Here is a 13,594-nt window from a genome sequence, read left to right as displayed (position 1 = left end):
TCACATTTCCCACCCACTCCTGAGTGAACACTGATAAACCCTGGTTTCCCTTTTCTGTTTTAAATAACAAACAGATTTAACTTCCTTATCAGAGTGAATTCAAATCTCCAGTGCTAAGCCAGGTGTAGCGAGGAGATGGAGCAAGAAAACTTCCATGCTTTATCTGGCATTAATTATAAAGGATTTGGAGCAAAAGAAATTAGGAAACTGCCTGTTCCCTACTTAAAAGTGCACTTGGCTTAGAAGAGAATTGGACTGTTTGTAGAAATGTTTGTAGAAATGATGCAGCAAATATAAAGCAGTATGTCAGTTCTGGAAATGCACACGTCTAAAACTCTCTAAATATTTATTTGTATGATTATTCACTGTAATTAAGTCCATTCAAAAGCAATTGAGTCAGACAAATGCTGTATGCTTTAGTTTATTTTGCAGCTCAGAGCTTTCTTGGTAGCTGCATTTATGTTTTGCAATGCTGTTTTTTGACCCAGTGGGTGTTTTTGTTTGTTGGGATGTCCCTGTCCCTTTGAAGAGCTGGCATTGTTTGCCAGGCTGAAAAACAGGGATTGGCATTCCTGGGGGCTTTTCCTGTGGCACTGGCAGGGAGGAGAGAAGGGTGTCTTGGCTAAGAACAAAATGGGTTGGAACTGGAACGTTCGTGGAGATATGTGGGAAATGGATGTGTAGGGAATTCTCCAAGCCTGGCAGAAGGCTCCCACAGTGTGTGCAGCTGTGTGCAAACCCTGAGATAAGAAATGCTGATTTAGAAATGCCATGGGACAGGACAGACATTGCTGAGAGAGAAATGGAACCAGAAACAAGTTTTCAAAGGATGGCCTTGCAAATAAGACTGGGTATTTTGGAGAAATAAAACTATGAAAGATGCATTGGAGGAGGAGCCACGAGGGGCAATTTTAGATTATTAACTTTAAGGCATTTACAGCATGGTGTGGTTAAAGCTGACGGGCCAAGAAACACTTAGAGTGTATTGTAATTACACAGAATCACAGAATCCCAGGTTGGAAGAGACCTTCAAGACCATTGAATCCAACCCAACACCTCAACTCAACCCTGGCACCCAGAGCCACATCCAGGCTTTGTTAAACACACCCAGGGATGGTGACTGCACCACCTCCCCGGCAGCCATTCCAGAACTTTATCAACCTTTCTGTAAAAAACTCTATCACCCTTCCTGTAAAAAACTTTTTCCTAATATCCTAATACAGGAAAGAGTTGGATTCTGATTGTGGTGGTGTGAATTATGACATCTGTATTGTCTCACCCTTCACATGAGACTGAAAATAAAATTAAAGTTTTCCAAACACCTCTCAGCTGCCCCATCCCTGGGTCAGAAAATGGATTATATCAACAACAAATAACAATTTGTTACTGCCTGACAAATTGGTGCTCCATGGGAGGAGCAGGCAAATCAGCTAATCCCACTCAAAATGGGATTATAGGAGTTTATCTAGATAAACTCCTCTTTGGGAGCTGCCAGGCCCCACAGTCCCAGCTGCGCAGCCGCATCTCCCTGTGATGCAATTCCTGCTTTTCTAGGGTCCCACGAGGGTTAATTTTAGATGATTGACTTTAAAGCATCTACAACATGCTATAACTAAAACTGATTAAGCCAAAAACCACTTACAGTGTATTGTAATTAGGAAATAGTTGGATTCTGATTGTGGTGGTGTGAATTATGACATCTGTATTGTCTCACCCTTCACATGAGACTGAAAATAAAATTAAAGTTTTCCAAACACCTCTCAGTTACCCCATCCCTGGGTCAGAAAATGGATTATATAAATAACAAATAACAATTTGTTACTGTCTGACAAATTGGTGCTCCATGGGAGGAGCAGGCAAATCAGCTAATCCCACTCAAAATGGGATTATAGGAGTTTATCTAGATAAACTCCTCTTTGGGAGCTGCCAGGCCCCACACTCCCAGCTCAGCAGCCACATCTCCCTGTGATGCAATTCCTGCTTTTCCAGGGTCCCACGAGGGATAATTTTAGATGTTTGACTTTAAAGCATCTACAACGTGGCATAACTAAAACTGATAAGCCTTACAGTGTAAGGCTTACGTGTAAAACCACTTACAGTGTATTGTAATTAGGAAATAGCTCAGCTCAGCTGAACTCAACAAAGGCAGAGTGGGATCTGGGAGCTGCCAGGCCCCACAGTCCCAGCTGCGCAGCCGCATCTCCCCGTGATGCAATTCCTGCTTTTCCACAAGGGATAATTTCAGATAATTGGCTTTAAAGCATCTACAACGTGGCATAACTAAAACTGATAAGCCAAAAACCACTTACAGTGTATTGTAATTAGGAAATAGTTGGATTCTGATTGTGGTGGTGTGAATTATGACATCTGTATTGTCTCACCCTTCACGTGAGACTGAGAATGGAATAAAAGATTTTCAAACACTCCTCAGCTGCCCCATCCCTGAGTCAGAAAAGGATGTTACTGTCTGACAAATTGGTGCTCCATGTGAGGAGCAGACAGCTCAGCTGAACTCAACAAAGGCAGAGTGGGATTTGGGAGCTGCCAGGCTCCACACTCCCAGCTGCGCAGCCGCATCTCCCCGTGATGCAATTCCTGCTTTTCCACGAGGGATAATTTCAGATAATTGGCTTTAAAGCATCTACAACATGCTATAACTAAAACTGATAAGCCTTAAAGTGTAAGGCTTACATGTAAAAACACTTACAGTGTATTGTAATTAGGAAATAGCTCAGCTCAGCTGAACTCAACAAAGGCAGAGTGGGATTTGGGAGCTGCCAGGCCCCACAGTCCCAGCTCAGCGGCCGCATCTCCCCGTGATGCAATTCCTGCTTTCCCAGGGGCGCTGCGACGTGAACGTGAAGAACAGCCGGAAGCAGAGCCCGCTGCACCTGGCGGTGATCCAGGGCCACGTGGGCATGGTGCAGCTGCTGGTGAGCCACGGCAGCGACGTCAACGGCGAGGACGAGGACGGCGACACGGCCATGCACATGGCCCTGGAGCGCCAGCAGCTCATGGCCCTGGCCCTGGAGAAGAGGGACGGTGAGATGGGAGCCACCCTCCTGGCCAAGGTCAGCAGAATGCCAGCAGGGAAGTGCACAGGATGTGTATCATAGAACATATGTGATGTGTATTATGTGTTACAGAATGTGGTGTGCATATTATATATATATATATATATATATATATATATATATATATATATATATATACACTATTATATGTATATATATATATATACATATAATATTATATATATATAAACTATTATATGTATATATATTATATATGTATATATAATATTATATATATAATATTATATATATAAACTATTATATGTATATATATACACATATAATATTATATATATAAACTATTATATGTATATATTATATATATGTATATATTATATATATGTATATATTATATTATATATATTATATATATAAACTATTATATGTATATATATACACACATATAATATTATATATATAATGTATATATATCACGTGTATATATATAATTTATATATATACATATATACAGATAATAGATAATTATATACAGGTACAGAACGTGTATATATATATATGCAGGTAATATAATATAATATAATAATAATATAATATAATATAATATAATATATATAATATAATATAATATAATATAATATAATATAATATAATGTAATGTAATGTAATGTAATGTAATATAATATATACAGAATGTGAAGTATAGATAATATATATAACCTATATTATATGCATTTATATATTACAGAATGTGGTGTTTTAGTGATTCCTGTGGGTATTATATGTGATATATTATATTATAATATTATATATATATATATATATATATATATTATTATTAGTATTATTATTGTTGTTGTTCTTGTTCTTGTTGTTCTTGTTGTTCTTGTTGCAGGGATCATTTAATTCACTTGAAAATCCAGCATAGATTTTAAAATAATTGTTGTTTGTTTGTTTGTTTTTGTTATATGGTAATGATTTTATTATTTATTATTAAATTTTATATTATTGTGAATTTATTTTATTTTTATTATTGTTATTGTTATTTTACTATATTTAATTGTTTTATTAGTCATTATTAATTTATTGGTTTTATTATTATTACTACTACTACTACTATTATTATTATTATATTTGAAATTATTATTATTATTATTATTATTATTATTATTATTATTATTATTATATTTGAAATCATTAGCACAATTAGCATTCCTGCTTTTTAGCTGTTGGTGCTTGGAAAAGCCCAGTGCAGGGCCAAAGTCCTGGAGGGATCTGTGCCTGTCATTCCCAGTATTATTTACAGTAACACCATCTCTAAGTGCTGTAGATTCCTTCCCATCTAATTTTACTTGCCCTGACTGACCCACTCTGGCTGTTCAAGTCAGTGGAATATGTGACTTGACTTCAAATTATTTGGGATCATGCACATCAAAATTTGGCTCTGGAAGAAGCTGTCACTTCAGGCCCTGCAGCAGCAGCTGCTCAGCAGCTCTGTGGGGCCTCCAGCTTCTCCCTGCTCACTGCCTGGAGAGGTGAATGAATGCCCACTGCTCTGATCTGTGGGGATCAGCACCAGGCAGGGTCACTCTGAGACACCCTGCAGTGTAAGATTTGAGCCCATTATTTATATAAAGGCAAAAATCCATTATTTGCATCAAGGATGTTTAAATATCCTTCTCACTGCCTGGAGAGGTGAATGAATGCCCACTGCTCTGATCTGCAGGCATCAGCACCAGGCAGGGTCACTCTGAGACACCCTGCAGTGTAAGATTTGAGCCCATTATTTACATAAAGGCAAAAATCCATTATTTACATCAAGGATATTTACATACCCTCACTGCCTGGAGAGGTGAATGCCCATTTCTCTCATCTGCAGGGATCAGCACCAGGCAGGGTCACTCTGAGGCACCCTGCAATGTAAGATTTGAGCCCATTATTTATATAAAGGCAAAAATCCATTATTTGCATATCCTTCTCACTCCCTGGAGAGGTGAATGCCCATTTCTCTCATCTGTGGGGATCAGCACCAGGCAGGGTCACTCTGAGACACCCTGCAGTGTAAGATTTGAGCCCATTATTTATATAAAGGCAAAAATCCATTATTTACATCAAGGATATTTACATATCCTCACTGCCTGGAGAGGTGAATGAATGCCCACTGCTCTGATCTGTGGGGATCAGCACCAGGCAGGGTCACTCTGAGACACCCTGCAGTGTAAGATTTGAGCCCATTATTTATATAAAGGCAAAAATCCATTATTTGCATCAAGGATGTTTAAATATCCTTCTCACTGCCTGGAGAGGTGAATGAATGCCCACTGCTCTGATCTGTGGGGATCAGCACCAGGCAGGGTCACTCTGAGGCACCCTGCAATGTAAGATTTGAGCCCATTATTTATATAAAGGCAAAAATCCATTATTTGCATATCCTTCTCACTCCCTGGAGAGGTGAATGCCCATTTCTCTCATCTGTGGGGATCAGCACCAGGCAGGGTCACTCTGAGGCACCTTGCAATGTAAGATTTGAGCCCATTCTTTACATAAAGGCAAAAAGAACCTCTGCTTGCTTTCAAAAAGTTGCACATCCAAGTTTAAGGCTTTATTTAGATTTTGATGCGAGTCAGAGCAGAGCATCAGAAGCTTCTTCTGTTGACAGACTGTTTTTCTCAATTTCTTTCAGCTGCAGGCTTCTGGCTTCCTGGGAAATGTGGAGCTGAACGTTGGGACTGCCATCGCCTGCTACTTAGCACAAGAAGGAGCAGATATTAATTATGCAAATCATCGGGGAAAGTCTCCTTTGGACCTCATCACAGATGGAAGAATCATCCAGATCGTCAAAGACTTCTCACAGAAATTCAGGTGAGCCTCAGGAAACCCTTGCAAACCAGAGTTTCCCCCAGCCCTGGCGTCTCTGGGGCTGCTCCAGGAGGGATGGAGAATCTCTGAGCCCCTCTGGATGTCACCCTGAGCACGTCCTGTTTGTTCTGGAGTGTCTGAGGGTGTGTGCTGAGTTTGGAAGGGTTGGGAAAAGCAGATTAATGAGGCCCTGTGCAAACCCTTGGCAATCTGGGGAGCCTCTGAGGCCACTGAGAGCAACTTTGCAGAGCAACCCTGGGATCTGTTTTATTTCCATTTGATCCTCACTGACAGATACTTAAAGAGAGCACAAGAGTGGGCACCAAAACCCCCAGGATTTATTCCAGGGCTAGATAAAGGCTTGTTTTGAAGCTGATAAGAGAAATAGCTGAGAAAATGCCAAAAGGAGAGTATGGCAAGTCAAAGCTGGCTTTATCTGGGGCTCTGAGCAGCATTTGTTTGGATTTGGGCTTTGCAAACATGAAAGCAGAGCTCTGTTTGATCTGAGGGCACAGAGTCTGTGCTGTTCCTGCTGGAGGAGGAACCCCCCAGCAGTGCTCATTGGCCACTGCAAATAACAGGTGAAAAAAACCTTCCACAGGAATTCTCTCAGTGGAATCTGTGTTGGACTGGGTTTTTTTTGCTTAAAAATTTTCATTTCTGTCAGGCTGACATTTCTCATTATTGTCTCATTATTGTTGTTATTATCTGCTTTCAGCAGATGATTGTGCTGTTACCTTCCTGTTACCTCCAAAATAGCAGTTTCAACTTGTGTAAATGGATATAAATTAGAGATCCCTGCTCTTTTCCTTTCTTTTTTTGGGCAGAACTGGTCAGGATCCCAGCTGAGCTTATCCCAGCAGGGCAGGGAAGGTTCTCAGGTTTATCTACCTGAGCCTGTGCTGCTCTGTGGGGTAACCCAGGGATAACTCAGTGTTACCTGTGCAAAATGAATTTGTAGAAAATTCTTAGGACTTAACAGAAAGTTGACGTAGTATGTATGTAAATATCTGTGTATAAATGTTGAGATAAGAAATGATCTTATTATTTAAAAAGAAATGATCTTAAATGATCTTGATTTAGAAATGTTACAGAATAGGACAGACATTGTTAAGAGAGAAATTGAATTAGAAACAAGTTTTAAAGGATAACTTCACAAAAAAAGATTAAATACTTTTGAGAAATAGAACAATGGAAGATGAAATAAAGGTTTTTAAGTCGCCTCTCAGTTACCCCATCTCTGGGTGAGGAAAAGGCTTTATCTGACATTACCCAGTGCTGAAGGAGCTTGTGGCTCACGTTTCTCACATTTCCTGCTTGCAGGGATCAGCAGGTTTCTTCTGAGAGCTCAACCATCACCTGCAGCCTTCGCCGTGTGCACACCACGCCCAACACCATGACCAACCTGAGTGTCTCCAGCGTGGCAGTGCCCACAGAGTGCCTGGTCTGCTCAGAGCTGGCCTTGCTCATCCATTTCTTCCCATGCCAGCACAGCATTGTGTGTGAAGGTGAGTCCACACTGATTTTTTTTTCCCCCTGTTTTTTTTGTTTTTGTTTTTTCATGGTTTTCTTCCCAGCCTCCCTCTTTGCCCTGTCAGAAATCCAGCCCTGCTCAGACACAGAGCTTTTTGTGCTGTTTGTGTCCTAAAGCAACCCCAGCATGATTTCAGCATCTCAGACAGCCAAAGTTATCTCTGGAAAACACAGAATGTTCTGCCCACCTCCTGCTTGGGACTCCAGGCAGCTTTGTTGGGCTTAGAGATGCCTGGGTAACTCAGAGGGAAAGCCAGTTCTGGCTGTCAGTGCCTTATCCCCCAGAAATCTCCTGGGAAGGATTTCCCTCTCCTCTGGATTTCCTAACTCTTCATTCTTCAGGATTTCAGCTGATTTAAGGGCAGCCTGCTCAGACTTGTCAGCAAGTTCATCTCACAAGGCACAGAGTGAGCACGGGGAGTTTGCTCAGAGCTCTGTGCCAGAGCTTCATCCTCTTCCCCCTGAGCTGCAGCAGCTGCAGGGGCACAGAGCAGGGAGGATTTAAAGGTGTTGTGTTTGCTGCTGACCTGGGAAGGATGAAATAAAAAGAGTAGGGCACAGCTCAGAAAGCAGGCAGTGACCTCATTCCGTGCAGGAGCAATCCCTGAATCACCCAGGGAGGCCTCAGGTTGTTCAAATCTGATCTTCTTCAGTCTGCTGTGGGATTAATTGTCATCTCTTCTTGTGGCAGAATGCTCCAGGAGGATGAAGAAGTGCATCAAATGTCAAGTGACAATAACCAAAAAGCTGAAACAAGGTATGTCCTGGCTGTTCCTGCTGCTCAGGGCTGCATTTTCCTGGCAGTGATGTCTTCAGTGCTTGCCTTTGACAAACTCCCTGTCCCCAAGGACTGGATTTGAAATCACTTCTTGCACCACTGATGTGCAGCTAATTCCAGAATTAGGAATGGAACATCTGTAGTGAAGTGTAAATCAATGACTCAGGAGCAGGAGATGAGCAGTGAGAGCTGCATTGAGAATATTTACCCAAACTCCAGTTATGCAGGATTTGGGATTCTTTCATTTCACAGAGTCAACCAAATGACTCTTATTTATGTAAAACTCTTCATTTATATAAATGAAAACAGCTTCATTTATGCAAAACTCAACACAGGTGTTCAGATGGTTTCTTCTTGTTTGACCATGTGTGTCCTGAAAGACACACACACATTTCTTAGACATTTCTTAGGCAGAAATTGGAGTCCCAAGTGTGACCAGGGGGCTGAGAGAACACGGTGCCCTGCAAGGATTCCTGGATTAGTGGGGCAGAACATCACAACCAACTTGGAATATTTGCACTTGAAGTGAGCAGCATGTTCCAGAGCACCAAGGCAGGAATCTCAGGCAGGATTTAAAGAGAACCCGAACCACCAAACCATCCCAAACACACACTGGGCAAGTAAAAAGAAAAAGCATCACCCCAAGGATTTTTATTTGATCCCTGGCTGAGGCTGAGTGCAGAGTGCGGTGTGAGTGGGATGCTGCTGGGAGGTGCAGAAGGGGGGGTGTTAATTGGTTAATTAACGCTGAGCTCTGCCCACAGACAGCACGGAGGTGGAGTGCAGCCCCAGCTCGGAGTGCACGGAGCAGAGGAAGCTGATGGAGGAGCTGCAGAGCCGCTACCGGCAGATGGAGGAGAGGATCACCTGCCCCATCTGCATCGACGACCAGATCAAGCTGGTGTTCCAGTGCGGGCACGGCTCGTGCCCAGACTGCAGCACGGCCCTGACCGTGTGTCCCATCTGCCGCCAGGCCATCCGGGAGAGGATCCACATCTTCGTCTGAGGCTGCTGCTCCAGCCCGGCCCGGCCCGGCCCCGCCGTGCTTCCCGCCCGCCCTCCGCAGCTCCGCGCCCTCGGCAAGGGAGGGAAGCACAGAAGGGATGTGCCAGGGGGAGGAGGAGGAGGAGGAGGAGGAAGAGGAGTACCCTCTGGGGTGTCCCAGGGAAGGGACAGCCCTTCCCTCAGCTGTGCTGCTCATCCACCGCCACCACCGGAACGACCACGCTTCCAGAGCTGAGCTGGACAGATCTGGGGTGTCCCAGAGCTGAGCTGGACAGATCTGGGGTGTCCCAGAGCTGAGCTGGACAGATCTGGGGTGTCCCAGAGCTGGACAGATCTGGGGTGTCCCAGAGCTGAGCTGGACAGATCTGGGGTGTCTCAGAGCTGGACAGATCTGGGGTGTCCCAGAGCTGAGCTGGACAGATCTGGGGTGTTCCAGAGCTGGACAAATCCTGGGGTGTCCCAGAGCTGGGCAGATCCTGGGATGTTCCAGAGCTGGACAGATCTGGGGTGTTCCAGAGCTGGACAAATCCTGGGGTGTCCCAGAGCTGGACAGATCTGGGGTGTCCCAGAGCTGAGCTGGACAGATCTGGGGTGTTCCAGAGCTGGACAGATCTGGGGTGTTCCAGAGCTGGACAGATCCTGGGGTGTTCCAGAGCTGGACAGATCCTGGAATATTCCAGAGCTGAGCAGATCCTGGGGTGTTCCAGAGCTGGACAGATCCTGGGGTGTCCCAGAGCTGGACAGATCTGGGGTGTTCCAGAGCTGAGCAGATCCCTGGAATGTTCCAGAGGCATCCAGGAGTGTTGCCAGCTGCCACTCAGCTCCCGAGGAGCTCCTGGGATCAGCTCTCCCAGGTGCCAGCCCCAGGGAGGTGACGTCCCCCGGGCTCAGCAGCAGCAGGGCTGGATGTCAGGAGAACTAAAGACAGAGCGTGTGCCTTAGAGAAAAAGTAGTGAACACTGATTGGAGAAAATCTGTTACAACAAATATTTCTGACCTCTAAGTGACACTCTTCTTCTTCTTCTTCTTCTTCTTCCATATTTTATGGTTTTTTTTGGCAGAGCCGTGTGTTCAGAGACTCCTGAGCTTTCTATCCATAATGCCAAAGGCAGGTGTTAAATACTCCAATCAAAGTGTAAAGAAGATAAATAGTAAATAATTAAGATATGAGGGGGAGGAGGAGGAAAAAAAAAAAAAAAAGGGATTTCATTTTTGTTTCTTTGTTTTGCAGCAAAACTTAATAAAATAAAAATATCTATTTTCCTGAGCATTAAAAAATGAATGTACAAACAGTAGCTGTATTGTTTTCCAGCTGAGTGAAGAATTATTATCCACTCAGTCATCCTGTAAAGTAAATTTTGCTGGAAGTGTGGCTGTTTGTTTGGGGTCTGGTGACACAGTGATGCCCAAACCTCCTGTTTGTTACGTATTGAAAGCAATATTTAAACAAAACAAAACAAAAATTCCAGTGTTCCTCTACTCCCTTTGTTCGTTAGCAAAGAGGTGGCAAATCTTTTACAGAAATGTTGAGCTGAGTAGAATGTGTGGTGGTTATGGGAATGTTTCTTACTTATAACCCTGTGGTGTATTGAGAAAGTTATTTCACCAATTCTTGACTTCTAGAGACAATATTTATCCAAATATTCATTTGAGTTTGTTACAGTTTCAATAGATTTTTTTTTTAATCTGTGAAAGTGGATCAGATTTAACCCCTAAATTATTTGTTTGGCTCCTGCTTAACACCCAAATAACGTAAAGCTGAATTTCAGAATCAGCTTTGGTGTAAAAATCAGAGGTGCAGATTCTCATTATTTCCTAGAAATCCATGCTGATGGGAATCCCTTTGGAATAATCCAGAAATTTCCCCAAAATCTTCGCTGGGACAGCAAAACAAAAATGCTCAAAAGTACAAATCTGAGCCAACTTTATCCTGTCAAAGCTGCTTTTCTTAACCACTTTTGCTGCAAGGGAATAATTTTGCAGACTATTTATTACCCCAGCCCAATGCTAAGCTTTTTTTTTTTCCTTTTTTTAAATAATTTATTCACAAGCCTCTCCATATGAAGGATATTTCCCCATGTGTTGTGTTTGTGCTGGCACCAGAAGAGAGGGGACAGAGGTGACAAAATGTTCAATATCTGTCATGTCATTCTCACCTCTTATTCCAAAGGTGTCCTTTTATTCAGGAAAAACAACCTGGAGCATCTGCTTAATTTTTTACAAATGGTTTCTTTGGGTGCTGAATGAAGAGAGGCTTCCAAGTGATTATTTTCCCTGAAGGAAAAAAAAAAACCTGAAATTATTTTAATTTTTTTTTTTTTCTTTCCTGACTGATGAGATTTGGAAGGGAAGGAAGAGCTCCCTCAATTTTATGCTTTATCTTTTTTAAATTCTTTTTTTTTTTTTTCAATTCAGGAGGTGGCAGAAGGCAGCAGGTGCCCCTTTGTGCCAAGAATGTTTTTTGGCAAACTTTGCCAGGCTCAGCTCAGGCTTTGGAAAAGGGAAGAAAATTCTGTTTTATCTTCCCTGATGAACCTGAGTGAAATCTGCTGAGAGAGCCTGGGGGAGATTTCCCTCCCCTTGTTCTCCTTTTCTGCCCTTTTGCTGTTGGATTCCTTGCTGGCTTTTGGATTTCTTAATGGTTTTTTTGGATTTCTTGCTGGCTTTTGGATTTCCTGTTGGTTTTTGGATTTCTTGTTGATTTTTGGATTTCTTGCTGCGTTTTTTTTTTGATTTCTTGTTGATTTTTTGATTTCTTGCTGGTTTTTGGATTCCTTAGTTTTTTTATTTCATGCTGGTTTTTGGATTCCTTGCTGGTTTTTTGATTTCTTGTTGATTTTTGGATTCCTTGTTGATTTTTGGATTCCTTGCTGGTTTTTTGATTCCTTGTTGACTTTTGGATTCCTTGCTGGTTTTTGGATTCCTTGTTGGTTTTTGGATTTCTTGCTGGTTTATGGATTCTTTGTTGACTTTTGGATTCCTTGTTGGTTTTTTGATTCCTTGTCGATTTTTTGATTCCTTGTTGATTTTTGGATTTCTTGTTGGTTTTTGGATTCCTTGTCGATTTTTGGATTTCTTGCTGGTTTTTGGATTCCTTGGTTTTTGGATTTCCTGCTAGTTTTTGGATTTCCTGCTAGTTTTTGGATTCCTTGTTGGTTTTTGGATTTCCTGCTGGTTTTTGGATTTCCTGCTGGTTTTTGGATTCCTTGCTGGTTACAGAACAGGGAAGCTGTTCCTGCTGCTGCAGGCAGGGAAGGAGATGCCAGAGCAGTGGGAAATGCTCTTTTAAAGGCAAATATCATCATTTGTTAATTGGGGTGGGTAATGAGCAGCTTCTGCTCCATGTTTGTGAGCAGCTGCTCTCCCAAAAAGCAGAATTATTGAGTCCTCTGCAAAGGAGCCCCTGGGGCTTCTGCCAGCTCTGGGCCTGGGATATCCCCAGCTTTTTTTGGTGTACAGCTTCAATTTTAACATTTCAGCTCATCTCACACTTGGTACAAAAGCTTTCTAAACCTTTTCCTTTGGATGTGTGGCCAAAGCTTTGTATTTTACAGACAACGTGAGACTGAGGTAGAAAAGAGAGGGAGATTTTTTCCTTGCAAAGCAGAGTCAGGTGAAGAACCCATCTCTCCTTTATGTTCCCACCAATCTGTGCTGCCCCCAGGATGTAAAGAGCATTGGTCCACCCACAAATGGATTATTAATATTAAATTAATTATAATATTTAAATTAAATGAATCATATTGCAATTAAATTATAATTCTATTAAATGAATTATAATTCTATTAAAACCAATTCTATTTAATTATATTAAATTAATTGTAATATTAAAATTACGGTACATTAATTATAACATTCAAAATAAGTTATTAATACATCCCACCAGAGAGCAGTGACCAAAGTATCCCCACCCAGGGGAGCAGTTCTTAGTTCAGTGTGGATTCACTTTGTTATCTGTGTTTTGGGAAACCTTTTCCCCTCGTTTCATCCCCAAATTTCTGCTCTCAGGTCAGGACTGCAGCGCTGAGCCGGGTCAGGCCAGTGCAGCACTTCTGTGAGCTGACATTTAAGCAAAATATTCCTTTTTCTGTGCCAGCTGGAGCTGCTTGCAGCTCATTTGTTATTCAGCAGAGCGTGGATTTTTCTAGGAACATCAGCAGATGCTGATCACGAGGGGCTGCAGGGGAGAAAGTGGGAGAATTCCCTTTGGGCCCCAAACATTCCTGCTCTCCCCCTCCCTGGGGAGCACTGCTCCCTCTTCCAGCACACAAATCCCTTTTTTTAGCCCATGACCCACAGAAAAAAAAGCACAATTTTTCAGGGCCATTCCCACAGGAACCACGTGGGGATGTTGGGTTGTTGGTTTTGTTTTTTTCCCCCCCCCAAA

General features: G+C 42.4%; 1 protein-coding gene across 3 annotated transcripts in view; it reads left to right on the top strand.

The window, feature by feature from the left end:
* The window catches only part of MIB2 (MIB E3 ubiquitin protein ligase 2), a 54,480-nt gene extending 43,978 nt beyond the window's left edge, over nucleotides 1–10,502 (top strand). For all 3 annotated transcript variants that reach the window (XM_053962671.1, XM_053962670.1, XM_053962672.1), the window contains 5 exons: nucleotides 2,841–3,071; nucleotides 5,716–5,894; nucleotides 7,215–7,399; nucleotides 8,116–8,181; nucleotides 8,967–10,502. In XM_053962671.1, the coding sequence (XP_053818646.1) occupies nucleotides 2,841–3,071; nucleotides 5,716–5,894; nucleotides 7,215–7,399; nucleotides 8,116–8,181; nucleotides 8,967–9,208 (903 nt within the window). In that variant the 3' untranslated portion in view covers nucleotides 9,209–10,502. The remainder of the gene's footprint in view (nucleotides 1–2,840; nucleotides 3,072–5,715; nucleotides 5,895–7,214; nucleotides 7,400–8,115; nucleotides 8,182–8,966) is intronic.
* The last annotated feature ends 3,092 nt before the right edge of the window (nucleotides 10,503–13,594 follow it).

Source organism: Vidua chalybeata, chromosome 22 (assembly GCF_026979565.1).
Source record: "Vidua chalybeata isolate OUT-0048 chromosome 22, bVidCha1 merged haplotype, whole genome shotgun sequence".
In the NCBI taxonomy this organism is placed as follows: domain Eukaryota; kingdom Metazoa; phylum Chordata; class Aves; order Passeriformes; family Viduidae; genus Vidua; species Vidua chalybeata.
Note: the sequence above shows the minus strand (reverse complement) of the source record. Positions and strands in the feature narration are given on the sequence as shown.